At 45.9% G+C, this 27404-nt stretch overlaps 1 protein-coding gene across 1 annotated transcript in view; it reads left to right on the top strand.

Annotated features, from left to right (window-relative positions):
* The window catches only part of LOC137538847 (SITS-binding protein-like), a 187907-nt gene that overhangs the window by 141381 nt on the left and 19122 nt on the right, over positions 1-27404 (top strand). Inside the window, exons 8-9 of the mRNA XM_068261220.1 lie at positions 4374-4495; positions 20057-20236. Coding sequence (XP_068117321.1) covers positions 4374-4495; positions 20057-20236 — 302 coding nt within the window. The remainder of the gene's footprint in view (positions 1-4373; positions 4496-20056; positions 20237-27404) is intronic.

Genomic DNA, 27404 nt, shown 5'->3' with positions numbered 1-27404 from the left:
CACTCGTGTGGCTGCAGTAATTAGAGAAGGGAGAGAACCTTGCTGCTGCTGACAGGGACCATATGGGCTTGAAAACCACCATGGCCTGCGCACCAGTCAAGCACGGCCGTCACTACACAAACAGCTATTTGTGGTGCGTTACACAGTGAGTTTGGTCTGTCAGTGTGAAGCAGTACTCTAATTGCACTCCCTGATTGATGTATACACATGCAAGGTGTTTTAAAGCACTTAGGCCTCTGATTTCTGCCCTTAAAACGCTGCTTTGCGTCAGATCCAGATTTTTTCCCACTCATCCATGCAAAAACTCAGATGTTAGACCCATTGAAACATCTTTTCCATCACTTTTGTGGGCAGCATAAATGTTTCTAGTTTTCAAAGTTTGCATCCCCATTGAATGCAGTTCGCAAAAGTTTGCGTGAACCGAACTTTTGCGGAAGTTTGCGTTCGAGGTTCGTGAACCGAAAATCGGAGGTTCGAGCCATCTCTAGTGACAAATAAGTTGTACGGTATGATGCCCCTAGTGCCTTCCAAAGCATTAGATATGGAGCAAGCCCTGAACCAGTCCACTCAAACTGGATTTGAGTGTTCAAAATAATCATGTTGTTGTTTTTTTTAATAAACTAAAGGCAGTCAAGTAAATAAATAGTTTTCAATATTTTTTATTGGAATTTCAAATGTTTAACAAATATGCCATTGACATATCATGTATAAAAACAGAGATACACTTTATACATAATAACATTCTTTGTTTAAACAAATAATATAAAATAACCTGTACAAAAGATTATGTAAATAATAAAAAAAAAATCTGAATATAAATTACAGTAAAAAAAAATTATAATTAAACTAAATCAGACATTTTCCCTTTGGTCTTTTATTATACCCAATATTATATATATAAAAATATTAATCATATCTTAAATTTAAACTACCTTAGTGTGAAATGATCCTGTGATTCTGTAATGGTGTAAATTTTAAGATCTTGTTTATAGAGATTTCCCAAGGAACAGAACCTCTGGAGAATGGGGGCATCAACTAGCCTCCCTACTGAGACTCCAGAGGACGCATCCCTGTTCTATCTCCATGGTTCACTTATGTTACAACACCATCACTATATAGATCCAAGACTCTAATTCAATATAACCAATAATCAAGATATGATCCCATAATTATAAATGTCTTATACAGTACAAGATTCCAATATTCCTGTGATATATTCTTACTGAACTAATTTAAACTAAACTAACAAAATTAGACTAAACTAAACTAATTTAAACTAAAATGCGCTGTTGTCTTGTGATAAGTTCTTGGTCTTTATATATCAAGGATATGTATACTTCACTGTGAATTAATTGGCAAATGATCCTTAGAAAATTACTTTTAGGAGTTTAGAATTTTTTGAGGTTTAGAGTCATCTTTAATAATACATGAGTTTCCAGCTAGTTATTGGAGTTCCATATATCTATATGTCTATGTGTCTATGTGAGGAGGCTCAATCAACCCAGGCATTAAACATCATGGAGCCTTGATTCTTTGAAAATATTAGGCCACAGATGTGCTTTTTTCCAGGAAGCATGAATATTTCCATTTTTTATTGCCCATGACCTTTCAGCCATTAAATTTGCATCAACCTTTCTCAAGATGTCTTCCAAAGTTGGAACGTAATGAGATTTCCAGTTGTGAGCTATATTTAATTTAGTAAGAATACACACATGATTGAAGATATATCTCTCACTTGGAGGAAGGTCAGATGATTTTAGATGCAATAAGACCATATCAGGAGTTATAGTAGTGATAAATACAGGTAATTTTTTTACAAGTAAATAAATAAAAGCGTCCATCCACTTATCGATTTCACAGTTTTATTACTGGCAGCTTTAATCATAATGCAACCAAATGTGCATCCCCACTGTATTCAGTTATTTGCTTGTCCACCAGCTTAAAAAAACAAGCCCATACGCAATTAACTTTTGTCCTACGTTTTCTTCCAGGAGATAATTTTTCATCTTCTCTACAAAATAACTTTTCAGTAGGGATGGTCGGAAATGCAGATTCCGATTTCCACCAATGCCGATTACTGATTCTGTTGATTTCCAATTTCCGATGAGTCTTTGTTTGGTCATTCTTTGCATTCCCTGATTGGTCCAATACTTCTGAGTACTGTGATTTGGCTAAAATTACCGAGTTGAGGTAATGCAGTATTTCAGCAGAAATTCGATTTCTGATCAGAAATGCAGATTTCCATTCGGAAATGATTCAAGCAAAGAAGTGAAGCAGGCACACCATCAAAAGCTGTGTGCTTAAGCCTGGGTGAGACAGGCAATGTCACAAAGTACTAAATACAAACACAGCTCATCAGCACACCAATTCAGATGCAACACACTTTATTGTGCAGATATGATGTGGAATACTGCACAATAAAGTGCGTTGCATCTGAATTGGTGTGCTGATGGACTGTGTTCTTATTCAATTGGAAATTATGAAATTTCTTTTCCGAAGAATCCAAATGAGCATCCCTACTTTTCAGTACTTTGCAAATCAAAACCTACCACAAAACTGGGAAAAGAGTAAGACCACTCTTATGTTAAAGTGGTCTGAAAGCCAGCATTTTTACTTTGCTCTAAAAGATTCCTTACAGCTTGAAAGTTACTACCCCAGATTTTTTTTTTTTAGCACAACATCATTGAAATGGTTAACCAAAGCACTTTGTCCTGCTATTCAGCTTCAAATCTACATCCAAACTAGTGATAACAGTATCTTTGTTTACATTCCAATGTTGTTACAATGTGTGTAAACACAGTGTAACAAGTTAAAAAGGAACTCTCTGTGCTTCAGGCACACACACAGTTCAGAATAGCTCATTAAAATATGTTAATATATAATAAAAAGCAGTTTGAATAAAATGCAATGACAGCTATTAGGGCACGATAAACTACACTTTGGAAACTTGTAATTGTAAACACACAATATTACATAATCACAAAAGCAAATATGATAACGGGAGAAAACTCAGGAGAAAAGTTAATTGAATAGGAGCCACGGTATATTTCCCTTATCATGTATCCAGCGCTGCGCAATATGTTGGTGCTTTATAAATACAATAAATAAATAAATACAAATAAATAGTACAAGGGGGTAATCAACCTCATTTTCACATTGAACATGCTATTTTCCATGTTGAGAAAATATTTGCGAAAATATGGTCAAAGAAAATTAATTTTTCTTTCTGATACGAAAATTCACGAAAAACAAACAAAAAATCTTTATTTTTTTATGCAAACATTCGCAAAAAGTGTAAACATTGTTAATTGTGCAAAAAAAAATCACAAACGTATTATAAAATGGTTTTTAAAGAGAACCTGTACTAAGTAAAATTATTTAAAATAAACACATGAGGTAACTTCAAATGAACATTACATAGTTACCTTGCCATCAGTTCCTCTCAGAAGCTCACCATTTTCTTCTTAATGGCTATTTTTAAAATGGAGGACGGAGAATTCCATTGATCACAGTGGACAAACAGGACGCAGGAGAGGAAAAATAGATTGAAGAGTGGACTACACAGGAGGTAAGTATGACTTGTGTACGTTTATTTTGACTTTTAATTTTCAGTTCAGGTTTTCTTTAAGGGCATTTTTGCTTGAAAGTCGAATTTTACATTATTTTCGTGAAAATGAATGCAAAAACAATATTGGCATTTTTGCTCTTCACTGGTGAAAATGCCTTTTTCTACTGCAGCTAAAGCAGGCCTGGATTTACATCACAGGAGCCTATAGGCACATATGTCCTGGCACCCTAGACTTCACCCTCCATGAACCTACAAACACCTGCCAAACTGCACAGCAAATGTGCTGGCTGGCTGGCTCAGCTGTCATTTCTCCCTTACTTCCCTTGCCCGTCATAGGTAGCTACAGGTGTCCCTTAGCATTAGGTAGCCAGAGGTGCCCACAAGTATTAGGTAGCCAGAGGTACCCTCAATATTAAGTAACTAGAGGTGCGGAAGGAAGATCTCATCAGTAGAATGCTGAGAGCTGGGTGAGTAACATCTCATTTACGCTCTTATCAGGACTCTGCATAGGGAAGAAGGGAAAGATGCACTGGGGAGGAGAGTGAGACGCCTCTCCATCATCAGGCGCCTGTAGGCACGTGCCTATAGTGCCTTATGGTAAATCCAGCACCGAGTTAAAGTATCTGAAGTTTCTTAGCAACTGTGATGAGCACTAAACCTCAGCGGCCTTTCATATTACAGTTCCCTTGTAGTAACCTTTTCTAAGAAATTATGAATTGCTTATAAATGCTGCACTGGCCGAGCCATTATTTAATATACAAAGTTAATGCACTGTAACATTTTTTACATTTCTCTTCATACAAAGGTGGGACTCTAGGCGGGGAATTTGTAACTGAGGAAGAACTTTTCATCCGGTGGCTACAAATTGCCACATTTCTACCTGTGATGGCTTTTCATACACCTCCATGGGTGTGCTGTGACAGATGGGTAAGTTTTCCGAGCACGTGAGTATATATGGGGAGGTGAAGGCCAAGTGGGCCCCAGTAGTGATAGTAGTAAGCCCAATGAGCTGACAAGAGTTTTTTTTCCACTGGGTTCTATACCCATCTGGTTCCTGAAGTTGTTGGAGAACAAGATTTCCCATTAGTAATTAGCAGGGATGGGGGAGGGGGGGGGGGTAAACTTTCCCAGAAGTCTGTCTGGCGGAAGGAGGAAGTGCAAAGTGTGGTAGTGAGTGGTGGAACGTGTCCCATAGGTTGTGTATTACAGCAATAACATGCATAGGATCCATGGACTTCTGTGTAATTCTGGGTATTAACTATTAAGTTAACCCCCCCCCCCCCATCCTGTAGTCACAGGTGCAGTAATTAATTTTCATTAGAATTCCGAATTTGAGTACTCCAGTACTCGGAAGCCCATTCCTGGTAATTAGAGATGATTGTGAAATTTGGACTGAGCTGAATCCGGTTTGAATTTCAGGGATCTGAGAAATGTACAGTAATTCAAACACTGAGCAACTCAGCGCTCATTGAGATGCTGGCTATGGAGAAAAACAGCTGAAGTACAGAGTAAAGTGGAGAAAAGTAGCTTGTTAGATTTCTTATCATTAGCTTTACAATAGCTGTTTTTCCACATCAGCGAAGGATTACAACAAAATATAGCAGAACACTATAATGACATCCAAAATTGATATTACCCTAAATACAGGAGATGCAAGATCAAAATGACTAACCATTGAAGCTTATAGCTGGAATGATCACCGACAGACAATGGTGCTTTAATCAAGGCAGACAACCCATGATTGATTTGGGTTTATATGCTGGACATCATGACTAACGTGTGATTGATTTGGATTGGCATTATTGTACATTCATTATTATTATTAGGTTTTCGAGGTGATTTTTTTTTCTTACAACCATCTCCTTGTTAATAGCAGAGAGAGAGGGCTGCAACCCCCCCCCCCCCCCCCCCAAAAAAAAAACCTTCATTGATTCAATTTCAATTATTTACTTATCAAAAATTAATTGTGCACATAGGAAAATATCTGTGTGTTTGGTTCAAGTAGGGTAGGAAAACAACTGGATTGAAATTGAGGATACTGTCTGTGACTACTGGACCTATTCTGTGAGACCAGCAAAGATTTTGAAACCACTTATGACTGCTGAGAGAAACTGGAAGAGGACACACTGCCTTATAGAGAATTGGAACCACATATGATTGCCATTTGCCAGCAAAGGGATGTGCCTATGTGTGCTGGCAGAGAAATGGGGGAGAGTAATGCAATGGTAGAAGGTCTCTGTGACTTATATTAGTGTGGTGGCGCTGATGGAAGTATGTGGGGACACTGTTACTGCAGAGCATGTATGGGAATTAGAGATGTCGCGAACCTTCGATTTTCAATTCGCGAACCCCGTTCGTGAACCTTCGCGGAAGGTTCGGTTCGCGGAAAAGTTCGCGAACCGCAATAGACTTCAATGGGGAGGCGAACTTTGATAAAATAGAAAAAATTATGCTGGCCACAAAAGTGATGGAAAAGATGTTTCAAGGGGTCTAACACCTGGACGGGGGCATGGCGGAGTGGGATACATGCCCAAAGTCCCGGGGAAAAATCTGGATTTGACGCAAAGCAGCGTTTTAAGGGCAGAAATCACATTGAATGCTAAATTGCAGGCCTAACGTGCTTTCAAACATCTTGCATGGGTATACATCAATCAGGGAGTGTAATTAGAGTTCTGCTTCACACTGACACTCCAAACTTACTGGGTAACGCACCGCAAACAGCTGTTTGCGTAGTGACACCGTGCTGGACTGGTGCGCACTGTGGCCAGAGTGTAGGCCGTGGCGTTTTTCAAGCCCATATGGTCGCCGGGCTGTGGTAGCTCAATGATAGAACAACAGTGACTGTCCAGCTGATCAAATTTGGTCTAACCACAATAATGCAACGACCTTATTATCTTTTGTATCCCACCCCCACCCGAGACACTCAAATAGCCGGCGGTCATTGCTTCATTGTGATACGCAAGCCCCTTCACTGTGGCAAGGTAATGATCACGAAAGGGGATGGGCACATGTACATGCCTTTTGTTTTTTTGTTGCAGCCGCCCGCAGTGCAGCCAGAAAAATTAGGCAGGCAGAAAAATTAGTGTAGCGGCCGCGCCTTAAAAATTCAGGAATCCGCCTAGAGTCCTGGACCCTGTTGGTGGTGGCGGAGAAGTCAAGTGGCTTGCAGGCAGAGATGCTGTGTGTGGGGACTGACTTAGTCTTCGGTCGCGCAGTAGCCCTCCGGGATCTATTCCTCATTTATTTTGATAAAGGTCAGGTACTGAACACTGTCGTGACTTAGGCGACTTCTCTTCTCAGTAACTATGCCTCCAGCTGCACTGAAGGTCCTTTCTGACAGGACGCTTTTGGCAGGGCAAGAGAGAAGTTGTATGGCAAATTGGGACAGCTCTGGCCACAGGTCAAGCCTGCGCAACCAGTAGTCCAAGGGTTCATCGTCGCTTTTCGCAGTGTCTACATCCACACTCAAGGCCAGGTAGTCGGCTACCTGCCGGTCCAGGCATTGGTGGAGGGTGTATCCGGAAGGACTATGGTGAGGAGTTGGACTAAAGAACGTCCGCATGTCCGACATCACCCTGAGATCGCTGGAGCATCCTGTCCTTGCCTGCGTGGACTTGGTAGGAGGAGGGTTACTGCCAGTGGTACCTTGATTGCGTTGTGCAGCCACATCACCCTTAAACGCATTGTAAAGCATCATCGACAGCTTGTTCTGCAAGTGCTGCATCCTTTCCACCTTGTGTTAAGTTGTTAACAGGTCCGCCACTTTGTGCCTGTACCGAGGGTCTAGTAGCGTGGCCACCCAGTACAGGTCATTCGACTTGAGTTTTTTGATACGGGGGTCCCTCAACAGGCTGGACAACATGAAAGAGGACATCTGCACAAAGCTGAATGCAGACGTACTCTCCATCTCCTCTTGCTCTTCCTCAGTGACGGGATGCAACTCCTCTTCCTCCCCCAGCCACGAACAATACCACAGGAACGTGGAGCAGCAGAAGCCCCCTGTGACGGCTGCCGCAGTTGTTCTTCTTCCGCCGCCTCTTCCTCCTCCACAGAAACACCTTCCTCATCATCACCATAATCAGAGTCTGACTCCTCTCCTTCCCCACACGACTCCTCTTCTTCCTCCTCCTCCTCCCCCCTCTGTGCTGCCACAGGTGTTGTGGGAACATCGGGTTCGGGTGTAAATGGCTCCCACGACTCCTGCTGCCGTAACTCTTCTCGTTCACACTCCTCCACAGCTGTATCCACCACTCTACGCACGGCACGCTCCAGGAAGTAGGCGTAGGGGATCAAGTCGCTGATGGTGCCCTCATCGCGACTCACCAGTTTGGTCACCTTCTTAAAGGGCTCCATGACCCTGCATGCATTTCGCATCAGTGTCCAGTTGTTGGGCCACAACATCCCCATCCTCTCAGATTGTGTCCTTGTACTGTAATGATACAGGTACTGGGTGACGGCTTTCTCCTGGTCTAGCAGGCGAGAGAACATCAGCAGGGTGGAATTCCAGTGAGTCGGGCTATCGCAAATCAGGCGTCTCACCGGCAAGTTGTTTCTACGCTGAATGTCCGCAAAGCGTGCCATGGCCTTGTAAGAGCGCCTGAAATGCCCACACAACTTCCTGGCCTGCTTCAGGACGTCCTCTAAGCCTGGGTACATGGACACAAATCTTTGCACGACCAGATTAAGCACATGTGCCATGCAGGGTATGTGTGTCAGCTTTCCCAAATTCAACGCAGCAATGAGATTGCTGCCATTGTCACACACCACGTTGCCGATCTCAAGCTTGTGCGGGGTCAGCCATTGCTCCACCTGTTTGTTAAGAGCAGCCAGGAGAGCTGCTCCAGTGTGACTCTCCGCTTTCAGGCAAGACATGTCTAAAATTGCGTGACACCGTCGTACCTGGCATGCAGCATAGGCCCTGGGGTGCTGGGGCTGTGTAGCTGGAGATGAGATCGCGGCACCAGCCAAGGAGGAGGAGGAGGATGACGACAGCGAAGTGGTGGTAGCAGATGGAGAGGAGGTGGCTGGAGGCCTGCCTGCAAGCCATGGAGGTGTGACAAGTCGGTCCGCTGCGCAGCCACGTACTCCCTGCTTGCTGCCATCGGTCACCAGGTTGACCCAATGGGTTGTGTATGTAATGTAGTGGCCCTGCCCGTGCTTGGCAGACCAGGCATCCGTGATCAGGTGGACCCTTGACCCAACGCTGTGTGCCAGAGATGACACCACTTGCCTCTTGAGCTGGGTTCACTGAACAGTGAAGGTACTGTTAAGATGCAGTGAGGTGGGTTCTCACTCAACACAACAGGTAGTTAGATGCAGTGAGGTGGCCAGGTGGGTTCACTCAACACAACAGGTAGTTAGATGCAGTGAGCTGGGTTCACTCAACACAAAGCTAGGTATATGCAGTGATGAGGTGGGTTAAGTAAACACAACAGGTACTGGGGTATATGCAGTACTGGGTAGTACAATGTGCAACTCCCTGTCACACACACAGGTAGTCACTGAATGTGCTGGGCTGCTGGCAGTGGCACACACACTATCAATTAGCAAGGCTGTGCATGCAACTAAAGTGTCAGTTTGACACACAGAAAAAAAAAATGTACAGGATGAGCTCTGAAAAGAGCTGTTGCTGTTGATGGGTGCTTTAAAAGCAATAATAATCAGTCAGGAGCAAGCAAGCAAAGCAGCCTAGAACTTAACTAATCTGTCCCTAGGAGAAAAAGTCTGCAGCAGCTGTCCCTTTCCTCTCTCTAGCAGGCACACGAGTGAGTGTAATGGCCGCTGGACCCTGCCATATATAAGGGGGGGTGGGGCTCCAGGGCTTAGTGTAGCCTGAATGGCTACAATGTGCCTGCTGACTGTGATGCAGAGGGTCAAAGTTGACCCTCATAGTGCATTATGGGGTGAATCGAACTTCCGCAAAAGTTCGCCTGGTGCAGGCGAACGTGAACCCCCTAAGTTCGCCTGGAACCGTTCGCCGGCGAACCGTTCGCTACATAGCTAATGGGAATCCTGTGAATGCTATAAGGTGTATAGGGACCATGTGACTGCTAGAAAACATCTTGCATGTGTATACATCATCAATCAGGTAGTGTAATTAGAGTACTGCTTCACACTGACAGACCAAACTCACTGTGTAACGCACCACACACAGCTGTTTGTGTATAGAGATGGCGAACGGTTCCCAGCGAACTTCCATGGTTCACGTTCGCGGAGAACCACAAACTTTTCCGAAAGTTCGATTTGCCCCCATAGTGCAACATGAGGGTCAACTTTGACCCTCTCTATCAAAGTCAGCAGGCACATTGTAGCCAATCAGGCTACACTGCCTCCTGGAGTCCCCCCCCCCTTACAAAAAGCAGGCAGCGTCAGCCATTTCACTCACTCGTGTGGCTGCAGTAATTAGAGAAGGGAGAGGTGCTGCAGAGACATTAGGGAAAGCTTAGTTAGGCTACAGTTAGGCTTGTTAGGGTGCTCTTTCTTGCTGACACGTATTGCTAAAAAGCACTTCTCAAACTCAACAGCTCGTTTTAGAGCTAATGTTGTTCTCGTGATCTATTTTTTTTTGTGTGTGTGTGTCCCACAGACACTTGTGTTGCATATACAGCCCTGTCAGTCAGTCTTAGCTTCTGGACCTTGGCCCCTTGGTAATTCCTACTGTACCACTGCCAGGCCCAGCACATTCAGTGACTACCTGTGTGTGTGTGACAGCTGCACATTTGTAATACCCATCACTGCATATACCTACCTGTTGTTCAGTGCACCCACCCACCTACCTACGTGACCGCACGCAGTGTCACTGCAACTGTTTACGGTACCTGTGTGTGTGTGACAGGTGCACATTTGTAATACCCATCACTGCATACCTACCTGTTGTTCAGTGCACCCACCTACCTACGTGAGCGCACGCAGTGTGATATTTAATACCACCAGTCACTGTACCTGTTCACGGTACCTGTGTGTGTGTGTGACAGCTGCACATTTGTAATACTCATCACTGCATATACCTACCTATTGTTCAGTGCACCCACCTACCTATGTGACCGCACCATGGTCACTGCACCTGTTCACGGTACCTCTGTGTGTGTGTGTGTGTGTGTGAGACAGCTGCACATTTGTAATACCAATCACTGCATACCCACCTGTTGTTGTTCAGAGCACCCACTGAGCTACGTGAGTGCACGCAGTGTTATATAACACCAGTCACTGCACCTGTTCACAGTACCTGTGTGTGTGTGTGTGACAGCTGCACATTTGTAATACCATTCACTGCATACCTGTTCACTGCACCTGTGGGACCACACGTTTTTTTATATACCAGTCCGTGCATGCCTGTTAACTGCACCTGTGTAACCGCACATTGTTGTACCAGCAGTCACTGCAACCTGTTCCCTGCACCTGTGTATACGCACATTGTTGTACCAGCAGTCACTACAACCTGTTCACTGCACTTGTGTAACTGTACATTGTATTAGCCAAGTCAGTGCATACCTTTCACTTCATCCCCCCAATATGGACAAAACAAGAGGCAGAGCCAGAGGCAGGCCACCTGGCAGGTCTGTTCGAGGTCGCGCTGTCGTGATTTTGTGCGGCCCTTGACCAAAGTACAGTGTTCAGAAGAAGGCACGTGCCATCAACCCCCAATATTGTCAGGATGTAGTTGACTATTTAACACAGAACACCTCATCTTCCTCAGCATCCGCATGGAAGCATGACATATCTTCCTCCTCCTGCTCTGACTCTGGCACCCTACTTAACACTCCGTCGGCAGCCATCACCAAAGTGCCATCATCCCAGGGCTAAGCGGTGTGGACATTTTTTTGTGTGTCTGCCTCAGAGGAGAGCAATGCCGTCTGTACTCTCTGCCACCAAAATTGAGCCGTGGAAAGACCGTGGAAAGACCATGACCCACGTAGGGACAACTACCTTATGAAGGCACATGATTACAAAGCACAAACTGCAATGGGATGACCACCTGAGGAAAAGCAGCACACAAAAGCAAAGCCACACACCGCAGTGGAAGATACCAGGCCGCAATTATTTCTCAAAAAAGGAGATACCTAAACTGAACCGTGATGTTGAAAGGCAAGTGGTGACATCTCTGGCACACAGCGTTGAGTCAAGGGTCCATCTGACAATGTGGTCTGCAAAGCACGCTCAGGCCTGCCCGAAGACTAAGTCAGTCACCACCCACAGCATCTCTGCCTGCATGCCGCTTGCCTGCCTTCTCCGCCACCACCAACAGGGTCCAGGACTCCAGGCGGATTCCTGAATTTTTAAGGCAGCTGCTAGCAGCGGCTGCTATAATAATTTTTCTGGTGCGTGTACATGCCTGCCTAATTTTTTTGGCTGCATTGCAGCTGCAACAACAAAACAAAAGGCATGTATATTTGTCAAGCGGCCTGTGGGCAGAGGTGCTGTGTGGGGAGCGACTTAGTCTTGGGGCAGGCAGTCACACGGCGTGTAGGCAGAGATGCTGTGTGTGGGGACTGACTTAGTCTTCAGGCGGGCAGTAGCCCTCCGGGATCCATGCCTCATTAATTTTGATAAAGATGAGGTACTAAACACTTTTGTGACTTAGGCGACTTCTCTTCTCAGTGACAATGCCTCCAGCTGCGCTGAAGGTCCTTTCTGACAGGACGCTTGAGGCAGGGCAAGACAGAAGTTGTATGGCAAATTGTGACAGCTCTGGCCACAGGTCAAGCCTGCGCACCCAGTAGTCCAAGAGTTCATCGCTGCTCACAGTGTCTACATCCACACATAAGGCCAGGTAGTCGGCTACCTGCCGGTCCAGGCGTTGGTGGAGGGTGGATCCGGAAGGGCTAAGGTGAGGCTCCAGGAAGTAAGCGTACGGGATCAAGTCGCTGATGCAGCCTTCACTGCGACTCGCCAGGTTGGTCACCTCCTCAAACGGCCGCATGAGCCTTTATGCATTTTGCATCAGTGTCCGGTTGTTGGGCAAGAACATCCCCATCTCCTCAGAGTGTGTCCTTCTACTGTAGTTGTAGAGGTACTGGGTGACGGCTTTCTCCTGTTCTAGCAGGCGAGAGAACATAAGGAGGGTCGAATTCCAGCGAGTCAGGCTACCGCAAATCAGGCGTCTCATCGGCAACTTGTTTCTCCGCTGAATATCTGCAAAGTGTGCCATGGCCGTGTAAGACCGCCTGAAATGCCCACACAACTTCCTGGCCTGCTTCAGGATGTCCTCTAAGCCTGGGTACGTTGACACAAATCTTTGAATGGCTAGATTCAGCACATGTGCCATGCAGGGTACATGTGTCAGCTTTCCCAAATTCAACGCGGAAATGAGATTGTTGCCGTTGTCACACACCACCTTGCCAATCTCCAGCTGGTGCGGGGTCAGCCACTGATCCACCAGTTTATTAAGAGCAGCCAGGAGAGCTGTCCCAGTATGACTCTCCGCTTTGAGGCAAGACATGTCTAAGATGGTGTGACACAGTCGTACCTGGCATGCAGCATAGGCCCTGGGGAGCTGGGGTTGTGTAGCTGGAGAGGAGATTGCAGCACCAGTAGAGTTGAACTGCCACTCAGCCAAGGAGGCGGGGGATGACGACAGCGAAGAGGATCTAGCAGGAGGAGAGGAGGTGGCAGGAGGCCTGCCTGCAAGCCGTGGAGGTGTCACAAGTTGGTCCGCTGCACAGCCACGTACTCCCTGCTTGCCACCGGTCCCCAGGTTGACCCAATGGGCTGTGTAAGTAATGTGCCTGCCCTGACCGTGCTTGGCAGACCAGGCATCCGTGGTCAGGTGGACCCTTGACCTAACGCTGTGTGCCAGAGATGACACCACTTGCCTCTCAACTTCACGGTACAGTTTGGGTATCGCCTTTTTAGAGAAATAATTGTGGCCGGGCATCTGCGGTGTCCCAATGGCCACAAATTTATGGAAGGCCTCAGAGTCCACCAGCTGGTATGGTAACAGCTGGCGAGCTAACAGTTCCACCAAGCCAGCTGTCAGACGCCGGGCAAGGGGGTGACTGGCAGAAATTGGCTTCATCCGCTCAAAGATTTCCTTCACAGACACCTGGCTGCTGTGGGCAGAGGAGCAGGAACCGCTCAAGGTCAGAGGTGGAGTGGAGGAGGGTGGCTGTGAAGGTGCACGGGAGAAAGCGGCTAAAGATGCTGCACCTGAAGGAGGAAGAGGAGAAGGAGGGTGGCTTTACTTTTGTGTGCTGCTTTTACTCAGGTGCTCTTTCCATTGCAGTTTGTGCCTTTTCTGCATGTGCCTTCGTAAGGCAGTTGTCCCTACGTGGGTGTTGGCCATTCCACGGCTCAATTTTTGGAGGCAGAGAGAACAGATGGCATTGCTCTGATCTGAGGCAGACACATTAAAAAAATGTCCAAACCGCTGAGCCCCCCTAGGGTGATGGCACTATGGTGGCTAGAGATGTAGCGAACGGTTCGCCGGCGAACAGTTCCAGGCGAACTTTGGGGGTTCGCGTTCGCCTGGACCAAGCGAACTTTTGCGGAAGTTCGATTCGCCCCATAATGCACCATTCAGGCTACACTAAGCCCTGGAGCCCCCCCCCCCTTATATAAGGCAGGTTTGCCGGCCATTACACTCATTAGTGTGCCTGCTAGAGACAGACTAGGGACAGCTGCTGCAGACTTGTTCTCCTAGGTAAAGATTAGTTAGGCTCTTGGTCTTGGCTTGCTCCTGGTTGATTGTTATTGCTAAAATAGCACCCCTCAACAGCTCATTTGAGAGATAATGTTTTCCAGATGTGTTTTTTTTGTGTGTGTTGCTCACTGACATTATACAGCCCTATCTGTTGCAGCTGGACCTTGGTAATTGTTATTACTGTGCCAGCCAGGCCCTGCCTAACTATCTATACTGGGACACCTACCTATGCCTACCTAACTACTGGGGCACCTACTTACCTATAAGGGGACACCTACCTACCTACCTTTACTAGGCGACCTACCTATGCCTACCTACCTATACTGGGTCTCCTACCTATGCCTAGCTAACTACTGGGTCTCCTACCTATGTCTAGCTAACTACTGAGGCACCTACCTATGCCTACATACCTATACTGGGACTCCTACCTATGCCTACCTACCTATACTGGGACTCCTACCTATGCCTAGCTAACTACTGGGACACCTACCTATGCCTACCTACCTATACTGGGACTCCTACCTATGCCTACCTACCTATACTGGGACTCCTACCTATGCCTAGCTAACTACTGGGACACCTACTTATGCCTACCTACATACAAGAAGATAATAAGGTCATTGCTTCATTGTGGACAGACCAAATTTGATCAGCTGGACAGTCACTGTTGTTCTATCATTGAGCTACCACAGCCCGGCGACCATATGGGCTTGAAAACCCCCACGGCCTACACTCTCGCCACGGTGTGCACCAGTCCAGCACGGCCGTCACTACGCAAACAGCTGTTTGCGGTGCATTACACAGTGAGTTTGGTGCGTCAGTGTAAAGCAGAGCTCTAATTACACTCCATGATTGATGTATACACATGCAAGATGTTTGAAAGCACTTTAGGCCTGCAATTTAGCATTCAATGTCATTTCTGCCCTTAAAACGCTGCTTTGCGTCACATCCAGATTTTTCCCCGGGTCTTTGGGCATGTATCCCACTCCGCCATGCCCCCATCCAGGTGTTAGACCCCTTGAAACATGTTTTCCATCACTTTTGTGGCCAGCATAAATTTTTCTGTTTTTCAAAGTTCGCATCCCCATTGAAGTCTATTGCAGTTCGCAAACTTTTCCGCGAACCGAACCTTCCGCGAAGGTCCGCGAACCGAAAATCGGAGGTTCGCGACATCTCTAATGGTGGCATCAGCAGCTGACGTTGAAGGGCATGTTGGCTGGCTGCCCATAGGTGGCAATATATGGCGCCGGACACTGCCACCAGCTGTTTCTGACGACGAGCTCCCCTGCTTCTTTCAGGAACTCGTCTCCTCCTACTCCTCTCTGAATCCCCCTCTGAACTGTCCCCCTGTTTATCGCCTCTATTGGGAACCCACGTGGCATCCGTACCATCATCATCATAATAATAATCCTGCCCAGCTTTGCTTGCCTCAGACACCTCCAAAACTGCACCAATAGCAGGTACTTCATCATCCCCCTCCTCACACGTTACGTCCATAGTGTCGCCTAACTCAGACATATGAGGTGGTGCTTAGCGCCTTCATCTTGTTGTAACAATAATGGCTCTGCATCAGTGATTACCCCACCAAGTAACTCCTGTGAAGTGTCAAATGCAGTGGATGTGGTGCTTGTAGTAGCGCTGGTGGTTGCGGAAGATGAGGTGTTCTGAGTCAACCACATCCTGACAATCTTGGGAGTTGATGGGACTTGCCTTCTTCTGAGCACTGTACTTTGGTCCAGGGCTGCACGAAATCACATCAGCACGACCTCGCACAGACCTGCCAGGTGGCCTTCCTCTGGGTCTGCCTCTACCTCTGCATCTACCTTTTTTGTCCGTTTTGTCCATATCGGTGGGGAGGAAGTGAAAGATATGCACTGACTTGACTAATACAATGTGCAGTCACACAGGTGCAGTTAATAGGTATGCACGGAGTGTTATGTCACTCTGCGTGCACTCACGTAGGTAGGTGGGTGCACTGAACAGAACAGGTAGGTATATGCAGTGATGGGTATTACAAATGTGCACCTGTCACACACACATGTACCGTGAACAGGTACAGTGACTGGTGGTATTAACCTCCCTAGTGGTAAGCCCAACAAAGTGTCGGGCTAGCCGCCGCAGGGGATCGCATGGCCCTGGGAAGATTTTTTTTAATAAAAATGGTTTTCTCTAGTTGAGCTAGAACTTGGCTAGCTAACCATGTCCCCCAAGTTGCTCTGGTCCCCTCTGATCGTCGCTGATCACCTCCGGTATACATACCCCCCAGGAATCCTGCGATGGCGCAGCCTCCCAATCAACACCCGGCTTCACTATGAGGAGGATCGGAACTGCGCATGATGTCATGACGTCGATGACGTCATGTCCGATCGTCACCATAGCGTACCGCCAGGGAGGTTTACAATGCGTACCGCCAGGGAGGTTTACAATGCGTGCTCTCACGTAGGTAGCTGGGTGCACTGAACAACAGGTAGGTATATGAAGAGTGGGTATTACAAATGTGCACTTGTCACACACAGACAGGTGCCGGACAGGCACAGTGACACTGCGTATGCTCACGTAGGCAGGTGGGTGCACTGAAGTAAACAACAGGTAGGTATATGCAGGGATGGGTATTACAATGTGCACCTGTCACACACAGACAGGTGCCAGACAGGCACAGTGACACTGCGTGCGCTCACGTAGGTAGGTGGGTGCACTGAACAACAGGTAGGTATATACAGTGATGCATATTACAATGTGCACCTGTCACACACTGACAGGTACCGGACAGGCACAGTGACACTGCATGCACTCACGTAGGTAGGTGGGTGCACTGAACAACAGGTAGGTATATGCAATGATGGGTATTACAATGTGCACCTGTCACACACAGACAGGTACCGGACAGGCACAATGACACTGCGTGTGCTCACGGAGGTAGGTGGGTGCACTGAAGTGAACAACAGGTAGGTATATGCAGTGATGGTTATTACAATGTGCACCTGTCACACACAGACAGGTACCGGAAAGGCACAGTGACACTGCGCCGCTCATGTAGGTAGGTGGGTGGGTGCACTGAAGTGAACAACAGGTAGGTATATGCAGTGATGGGTATTACAATTTGCACCTGTCACACACAGACAGGTACCGAACAGGCACAGTGATACTGCGTGCGCTCACGTAGGTAGGGGGGTGCACTGAAGTGATGTATGCAATGTGCACCTGTCACACACAGACAGGTACCGGACAGGCACAGTGATACTGCGTGCGCTCACGTAGGTAGGTGGGTGCACTGAAGTGATGTATGCAATGTGCACCTGTCACACACAGACAGGTACCGGACAGGTACAGTGACACTGCGGGCGCTCACGTAGGTAGGTGGGTGCACTGAAGTAAACAACAGGTAGGTATATGCACCTGTCACACACAGAAAGGTACCGGACAGGCACAGTGATACTGCGTGCGCTCACGTAGGTAGGTGGGTGCAATGAAGTGATGTATGCAATGTGCACCTGTCACACACAGACAGGTACCGGACAGGCACAGTGACACTGCGGATGCTCACGTAGGTAGGTGGGTGCACTGAAGTAAACAACAGGTAGGTATATGCAGTGATGGGTATTACAATGTGCACCTGTCACACACACACAGGTAGTCACTGAATGTGCTGGACCTGGCAGTGGCACACACAATAGGAATTACCAAGGCTGCCTATGCAACACAAGTGTCTGTGGGACACACACACACACACACAAAAATTGATCACAAGAACAAGATTAGCTCTCAAAAGAGCTGTTGAGGGGTTCTTTTTTAGCAATAAGAATCAGCAAGGAGCAAGCTAAGAAGCCTACAAGAGCCTAACTAAGCTTTCCCTATAGATCTCTGCACAGCAGCTCTCCCTTCTCTAATGACTTCAGGCACATGAGAGAGTCCAATGCCTGACGCTGCCTGCCTTATATAAGGGGGGGGGGAGTGGCTCTAGGAGGGAGTGTAGCCTGATTGGCTACAATGTGCCTGCTGACTCTGATGTAGAGGGTCAAAGTTGACCCTCATGATGCACTATGGGGGCAAATCGAACTTTCGGAAAAGTTTGCGGTTCTCCGCGAACGCGAACCATGGAAGTTCGCCGGGAACCGTTCGCCATCTCTATACACAAACAGCTGTGTGCGGTGCGTTACACAGTGAGTTTGATCTGTCAGTGTGAAGCAGTACTCTAATTACACTACCTGATTGATGATGTATACACATGCAAGATGTTTTAAAGCACTTTAGGCCTCCAATTTAGAATGCAATGTGATTTATGCCCTTAAAACGCTGCTTTGCGTCAAATCCAGATTTTTCCCCAGGACTTTTGACATGTATCCCACTCATCCATGCAAAAACTCAGATGTTAGACCCCTTGAAACATCTTTTCCCTCACTTTTGCGGCCAGCATAAATGTTTCTAGTTTTCAAAGTTCGCGTCCTGATTGAAGTCTATTGCGGCTCGCGAAAGTTCGTGCGAGCTGAACTTTTGCAGAAGTTTGCGTTCGAGGTTCGCAAAACGTAAATCGGAGGTTCGTGCCATCTCTAGCTGGAATGGATATGGAAACTCTTTGACTGTGGGAAGGGGTATGAGGGCTCTGAGACTGCTGGAAGGGGTATGGGAAATGTATGACTGTGGAAAAGGGTATGGAGGGTCTGAGACTGCTGGAATGGGTATGGAAACTCTATGACTGTGGGAAGTTGTATGAGGGCTCTGAGACTGCTGGAATGGTTACAGGAACCCTATGACTGTGGGAAAGGGTACGAAGGCTCTGAGACTGCTGGAATGGATATGGGAACCCTATGACTGTGGGAAGGGGTATATGGGCACTGAGACTACTGCAATATATAAGGGAACTCTATGACTGTGAGGAAATGGTATGAGGGCTCTGAGACTGCTGGAATGGATATGGGAACCCTATGACTGTGGGAAGTTGTATGAGGGCTCTGAGACTGCTGCAATGGTTATGGGAACCCTATGGGCCTGTTCAGACTATCTGCATATGAAGAATGCGTTTAAAATCAAAGAAACGCAAGTTGAAAAACGCATGCATTTTTCTTGCGTTCTAATGCGTATTCTATTGCGTTTTGCACACACACGTGACCCATGGGAAAAAAAGAATTATGGGAACCGCAGAGGAAAACGGACGCTAAAAACGCAATAGTACGCGTTTTTGATACGCGTCCATAGACTTTCATTGCGTCCGTTTGTATGTGTGACGCACAGAACTGCGTGCAGCAATGCGGATGAGAAACGTATGCGTCTCATACGCATATATGTGAACTAGCCCATTCAAAAGCATTAGGAGCCGTTTCTATGCGTTTTTGGTACCCAGACAAGTTCCCTGAAAACGTCTAGGAACGCTGATAGTCTGAACAGGCCCTATGACTGTGGGAAGTGGTATGAGCCTATGAGGGCTCTGAGGCTGCTGGAATCGCTATGGGAGCACTATGGCTATGGGAAGGGGTATGAGTGCTCTGGGACTGCTGGAATGGATAAGGGAGAACTGTGTGTTTGGGGAGGTGGTAGGGGAGGGGTAAGCTTTAATAGCTGGCAGTGTGATGATGAACTCATGTGACTTGTTTATTAGGTTTAGTATAGCACTGACACATTCCTCTCGACCGTTTTATATTAATAAGGCCCCCTAGCCAAGAGTCTAAGGTCTTCTTGTGTTTTCTATGTGGAAACCTAAGTCTTGTGTGAGTAAAGCTTATAATCAGTGAATCCCTATTTTTACTTTATGACTGCTTGTGCTTGCAGTTTATGTTACTGAATTTAAATAGGATTTGAGCTTTGCTATAGTAAGAAACTATCTAACAAGCTGTGCCTGTGTTATCATGGGGCAGGTGCTGAATCTTACAAGGCAATACATACAGAAACACCACGACTTGGTTGCCCCTCTCCTGATGAAATATGCTGACGAGTGGCTGAGTACAGGGAAGCCCATCTACAGGCCTGTCTGGTGGCTCAGCCCAGAGGACCCGGTCGCTATTGCAACAGATGATGAATTTCTCATTGGAGACGAGGTAAGAAATAAAGATAAAAGCAATTAGTGATGAGCAGAAATTACGCCTATGTGTAATTACGCATCATAATTTGCATTGATGCATCGTAATCGGAATGTGAAATTTTGTGGAAAAGCATGATTAATTTTGTATGTAATTGTAAGCATTTGTAATTATGCATGAATTTACGCGTAATTTACGCATAATTTTGTGCTGACTTTGGCAGTTAATAGCAAAGCTCCCATATATGCTATGCCTATTGCTACCAAAGTGCTACATATGTTAAGGATAATAGTGGGTACAAAAAAAAAGAAAAAAAGGGTTTTTCAAAAAATTAGTTTGTAGTTTTTGAGAAAATTGATTAAAAAATACAAATAAAAATGGTTTTTAAACTGTACTTTTTCTGAGTTTAAAATCCATTTTACTTTGCATGTTTTAAATCGATTTTCTCAAAAACGACAAGGTCTTTTTGAATAATTTCCTTTTTTTTTAACTTGTATCCACTATTCTCCTTAACATACTGTATATAGCAATTTTGGTAGCAATAGCATGTATGGGGGCTTAGCTATTCACCACCAAACTCGGCACAAAATTATGCATAAATTACACGTCAATTCATGCGTAATTACGAATGATTATACAAAATCAATTCATTTAACAATTTGTAATTATGTAATTGTAATTAGCTTATTACGATCATCACTGAAAGCAATGTCAGGTTCCCTTTAAAGCCCCCATTCCAGATGCTTCTTTATTATCCTCCTTAGCAGTATGCCCGACACTGTGTCGGGCATACCGCTCTCTGTCCCCAGGAGTCCCCCATGCAAATTGAATGTGATTCAATGGCTTTAATACCTTTAGCTAGCACTAGGCTAACTAGTAGAAGTGTCCAGCTCCCCCTGTTCGCCACCGATCCCCCCCCCTAATACATTACCCAGCTTGGATCCAGCGATCGCGCAGCCTCCCTGCACAGCTTTGTTCTCTCTATGGGGAGGATCCGGTTTTCGCATAACGTCGAAGACGTCATGTGCGATCCTCCCCATAGTGAAGACCGGAGCTGTGCGGGGAGGCTGAGCCGATCGCTGGATCCAGGCCGGGTAATGTATAAACGGGGAAGCGGCGGGGATCGGGGGGTGCTGGACACTTCTACTAGCTAGCCTCGTGCTACCTAAAGGTATTAAAGCCATTGGATCACATTCCTTTTGCATGCCGACACAAACTGGCAAAACCTCTTGAGTGGCGCAATGCTCAGAAGGTTAATGAAGTATGTTTGTACTATGTACAGTATGTATGTTCATGTTTTAATACAATCCAAGGAACAGGTCGCTGCAACCACTGCACCTGCTGTGATCGGGAGCAGAACACCAAAAAGCCAGGTAAATGTAGTAGATAAGCAATCCGCTACACCAATCTCAGGATAAAAGTCCAAATTTTATTGAGGCAATTGTGGACAAACAGCAATACAGCTCACGGGTATCGGAGCAAACCTATGGCTCCTTAGTCATAGTTATAAGTTTGTTCCGCAACGCGTGAGCTGTATTGCTGTTTGTCCACAATTGCCTCAATAAAAATGTGACTTTTATCCTGAGATCGGAGCAGCAGAATTCTTATCCACTACAGTTCATGTTTTAATATTGCATTACACTAGCTCAAAGGATGTATCATATGCTTAGGCAGAGCAGATAAGAAGCAGCAAAGTTGTTTAGAAAGCAGAGAGGTGAACTTAGCGGTGTATCTTTCTGACCGGATATTTTCTAATGGTGCAAGAGCAACAAGTGGTGTCAGCAATTGTTAGATCATAATTTCAGGAAATGTTTAATATAATTTATTTATTTTTTTAGTTTTTAAAGATGCTTTTTTTTTTAACAAAAAAGAAAGAGGATAATACAAACACTGTGCAAAATAGTAAAACACCCTTCAGGGGTCCCAAGCAATAGTTACACAGAACACAACCTAGTAGTACAGTACAGTAGAATCTCATTATAGTAAACCTCTGGCTATAGTAAACTCAGTCCTCAGGTCCTGACCATGCGCCTGTGTGAATATATAATGTATGCCCAATACTGATATAGTAAACCTCTGATATAGGAAACTACTTGGCCAGGTCCCTTGAAGTCTGCTATTAAGAGATTTTACTGTACCATAACAGGCTATTCAATGCTAACATAAGCGCAAGAGGTAAATCGACAAAGGTTACTCAAATATTGTATAAATCAGCATCATCTATAGCATCTTAGGTCGCTATACCAAGCAGTTGCCAATAACGGAAGGTAAATCTTCATCTGGTATAAAGGCACAGAAAAAGAACAAGTGAAAGCCAAGAAAAGAAAAAGGTGAAAAGTTAGGGCTTAAAGAACCAAAGAAAAGAACCAGAGGGGTAATTGGGAACAGCCCCCTTCCCTTCCCCAGCACACAAGACCAGCATTAGACAATTACAGTATACACATGTAATACCCAAATGCCAGTTGCATCTTTCCCCTGCCTGACAGCCCACAATCAATTAAAATGTAGAGAGTGTATATTCACTGGCATTGCCCTGTACGCAGGCAATAGAGGTTGGGCTATGATAGCCTCAAAGCCTGAAGAGTCTCTAAACTCCATCTGACTTCTCCACATTTTCCAGTATACCTCATTTCTATTATGCAGAGTATAGATAAGTAGAGATGGCTCGAACCTCTGATTTCCGAAAAAAGTTTGGTTCGCGCAAACTTTTCTAACCACAATAGACTTCAATGGGGAGGCGAACTTTGAAAACTAGAAACATTTATGCTGGCCACAAAAGTGATGGAAAAGATGTTTCAAGGGTTCTAACACCTGAGTTTTTGCATGGAGGAGTGGGATAATCTGGATTTGACGCAAAGAAGCGTTTAACCTCCCTGGCAGTAAGCCCGAGCTGAGCTCGGGCTATGCCGCGCAGGGGGAGATCTCAGCCCCTGGTGGGGCGATTTGTGCGCTGTAAATTGCTGTGCGCGCAGCCAGCACTTTGCTAGCCGCGCGCACAGCTTGATCGCCGCCGCTCTGCGGCGATTGGCCGCACGCAGCGGCTGAAGAGGGGCCCCCCCCCCGCCAGAGCCCTGCGCTGCCCGGATCAATGAGTTCCGGGCAGCGCTATGGGCTGGATCGGGTGTGCCTGACGTCAGGACGTCGGCTGACGTCCATGACGTCATCCCGATCGTCGCCATGGCGACAGGAGAAGCCAAACAGGGGAACGCGTTATATACGCGTTCCCCTGTTTGCTATAGATGCCGGCGACGATCGGACTAGAGGGCCACATGCGCCCTCTAGTGGTGTTTCATGTAGCTACCACTCTGGTAGCTTTACATAAAACAAAAAAAAAAAATTAAAAAAAAAGGATTTTTTTAAATTAGGAAAAAAAAAAATTAACCGCCAAGGAGGTTAAAGGGCAGAAATCACATTGCTTTCCCCCCCCATCTCCCCTGAGACACTCATATAGCCGGTGGTCATTGCTTCATTGTGATACGCAAGCCCCTTCACTGCGGCAAGGTAACAATCACAAAGGGGAATTGACACATGTACATGCCTTTTGTTTGTTGTTGCAGCAGAAAAGTTAGACAGGCATGTACACGCACCAGAAACGTTATTATAGCGGCCGCTGCTAGCAGTGGCCTTAAAAATTCAGGAATCCGCCTGGAGTTTTGGACCCTGTTGGTGGTGGCAGAGAAGGCAGTCAAGCGGCCTGCAGGCAGAGATGCTGTGTGGGGAGCGACTTAGTCTTGGGGCAGGCAGTCACATGGCGTGCAGGCAGAGATGCTGAGTGTAAGGACTGACTTAGTCTTTCGGGCAGGCCTGACCATGCATTGCAGACCATGTGGTGAGATGGACCCAGCGTTGGCTGTGTGCCAGAGATGACACCACTTGCCTTTCAACATCACGGTACAGTTTGGGTATCACCTTTTTTGAGAAATAATTGCAGCCTGGTATCTTCCACTGCGGTGTGTGGCTTTGCTTTTGTGTGCTGCTTCTCCTCAGGTGGTCATCCCATTGCAGTTTGTGCTTTGTCATCATGTGCCTTCATAAGGAAGTTGTCCCTACGTGGGTCTTGGTCTTTCCACGGCTCAATTTTTGGTGGCAGAGAGTACAGATAGCATTGCTCTCATCTGAGGCAGACGCACAAAATAATTTCCACACCGCTGAGCCCTTGAGTGATGGCACTTTGGTGGTGGCGGCCAACTGAGTATTAAGTGGGGTGCCAGAATCAGAGCAGGAGAAGGAAGATATGTCACGGTTCCGTGCGAAAGCTGAGGAAGATGAGGTGTTCTGTGTTAATCAGTCAACTACATCCTGACAATCTTGGGGGTTGATAGCACGCACCTTCTGAATACTGTACTTTGGTCAAGGGCCACACGAAATCACGACAGCACAACCTCAAACAGACCTTCCAGGTGGCCTGCCTCTGCCTTTTTTGCCCATATTGGGGGGATGAAGTGAAAGGTATGACTAATACAATGTGCAGTCACACAAGTGCAGTGAACAAGTGAACAGGTATGCAGTGACTGGCATCAATACAATGTGCAGCTGTCACACATACACCGGTACCGTGAACAGGTGCAGCGACTGGTGGTATATAACACTGCGTGCAGTCACGTAGGTAGGTGCACTGAACAGGTAGGTATGCAGTGATTGGTATTACAAATGTGCAGCTGTCGCACACACATCTACCGTGAACAGGTGCAGTGAATGGTGGTATATAACACTGTGTACGCTCACGTAGGTAGGTGCACTGAACAAGTAGGTATGCAGTGAATGGTGTTACAAATGTGCAGCTGTCACACACACAGGTACCCTGAACAGGTGCAGCGATTGACTGGTATATAATATAACACTGCTTGCGGTCACGTAGGTAGGTGCACTACTGAACAGGTATGCAGGGATTGGTATTACAAATGTGCAGCTGTCACACACACAGGTAGTCACTAAATGTGCTGGGCCTGGCAGTGGCACAGTAGGAATTACCAAGGGGCCAAGGTCCAGCAGCTTCGACTGACTGACAGGGCTGTATATGCAACACAAGTGTCTGTGGGACACACACACACACACAAAATAGATCACAAGAACAACATTAGCTCTCAAAAGAGCTGTTGAGGATGAGGAGTGCTTTTTAGCAATAAGTATCAGCAAGGAGCAAGCTAACAAGCCTAACACAAGAGCCTAACTAAGCTTTCCCTATGTCTATACAGCAGGTTCTCTCCCTCCTCTAATTACTGCAGCCACACGAGTGAGTGAAAAGGCTGACACTGCCTGCCTTTTATAAGGGGGAAGGGGGGCTCCAGGAGGGAGTGTAGCCTGATTAGCTACCCTGTATCTGCTGACTGTGATGTAGAAGGTCAAAGTTGACCCTAATGATGTAGTATAGGGGGCGGGTCGAACTCACGTATAGTTCGTGGTTCACCGCGAACGCGAACCACTGAAGTTCATGCGAATAAGTTTGCGTGCAAACCATTTGGGCCATCTCTATAGAGAAGGTCCTCCATTTTTCTATCAAGTTTATCTCTTCAAACTGTTCCCTTACAGTCAGGGGCTGTAGATCATTCCAGTGTATAGCTGGTGAAGGTTTGCTGGCATTTATCAACTGTTTGATTAATACATTTTTTAAGGAAGCAGGAAAAAAGGGAGCCAGTGGCTAGTGGACGAAAAGGGCCCCGCCATAGACTCTAATGCAGTTATCATTAATACAGTGAAGAAAGCAGAAAACATGGGCGCCCGATAAATATCGTTAACAACATTAGAACATTACAGTTTTTGAAGCTTGTTATCGGTTTAGAAGCTTAAGTTGCAAGTTATAATTTTTGTCATGTTATTTTGTTATGTATCTACAGATTCTACATTATCAAAGATATTATCGTTTATGTGTAAAAGGGTGTTTCTGCAGGGGCAGTGGTTAGGGCTAGGCACCACCAGGGGGTGGTTAGGATTAGGCACCATTTAGAGGTCGGTTAGGATTAGGCAATACCGGGGTTGGTGGTTAGGGCTAGGCACCACTGTGGGGTGGTTAGTGTTAGGCACCACCAGGTGGGGGGTAGGGTTAGGCACCACCAGGGGAGGGTTGAGAGTAGGGTTGGGTTAAGCTGCTATATTTTCGTTATTAGCTCCCATCTGTTTTAAAACCATATTTATTGTTAACCAATTTCATTAACAATGTTTATCGTTATTGAGATTTCGCTATTCACTGGTGCCATTTAGTTATCCAGCTGGGTCCTTTTTTCCTGGCGCCCTTTTTTCATGCACACTTTTTTAATATCTGCACAAAGGTCAGGTGTTATTATGGAGGAGAAAAAAATTCCATACAATTTTGAATAATATCAGTCTTACCATTTGGATAGCAATACTGTCCTTTATAAAGACCTGGGGGCTCAATTTAACTCTAAAAGCATATCTACTGCTGAATGCAAAGTTGTGCCCATTAAATATTTTATTATGGCTCAACCATGAAGGTCAGAAAATGGAGTGAACATGCCAAAGCAAAATATAAATATATAACACAAGTTTTAAAATAGGCCAAATGCAATAGGCAAAGTTTTAAACATGGCACTAAGGAGTAACTGTGGTTGGGCACGCAATCTCTCACTATACTTTTCTGTACTCCTTCCCTCCCCCCAAGGAAACACTGCCCTAGTTTATACTCCTCTCTTCCCAGCATGGTTGCTCATCACGAGGACGTGATCACGACTAACTGGTGATCACAAACCGTTTTTTGCAATCACAAGGTCGTAATCGGCATTAGTGATTGGCTCTCAATCACGAATGCCGATCACGAATGTACTCATGATTGCACTCGTTACCCGACTTGTGATCATGAGTTACTCGTGATCACTAGTCGGTATTTGTAATTAAGAACCCGCCAACTCGTAGCAAAGTCTCCTTACATGCCACAAACACCAAATTTGCCAGATATGTTAAGAAGAACAGAGGGAACAAGAGAAAAAAAAAAAAAAAGATGTTATAGGTTTTGAGAAATCGATTTTAAAGTTTCAAAGGAAAAAAGTTTACATTTAAATGACAGTTAATGTATTTACCGCATAAAGTCTGCGGGTTTTGTTGGGTTTTTAATCACAAATACTTTTTTCCTTTTAAACTTTAAAATCGATTTTCTCAAAAACTATAAGGTCTTTTTTTTAACAAAAAACATCCCCTCTTGTTCCCACTGTTCTTCTTAACATATCTGGCAAAT

This window comes from Hyperolius riggenbachi, chromosome 11 (genome assembly GCF_040937935.1).
Source record: "Hyperolius riggenbachi isolate aHypRig1 chromosome 11, aHypRig1.pri, whole genome shotgun sequence".
Lineage (NCBI taxonomy): Eukaryota > Metazoa > Chordata > Amphibia > Anura > Hyperoliidae > Hyperolius > Hyperolius riggenbachi.
This window is presented reverse-complemented; position numbering and strand designations above follow the sequence as displayed.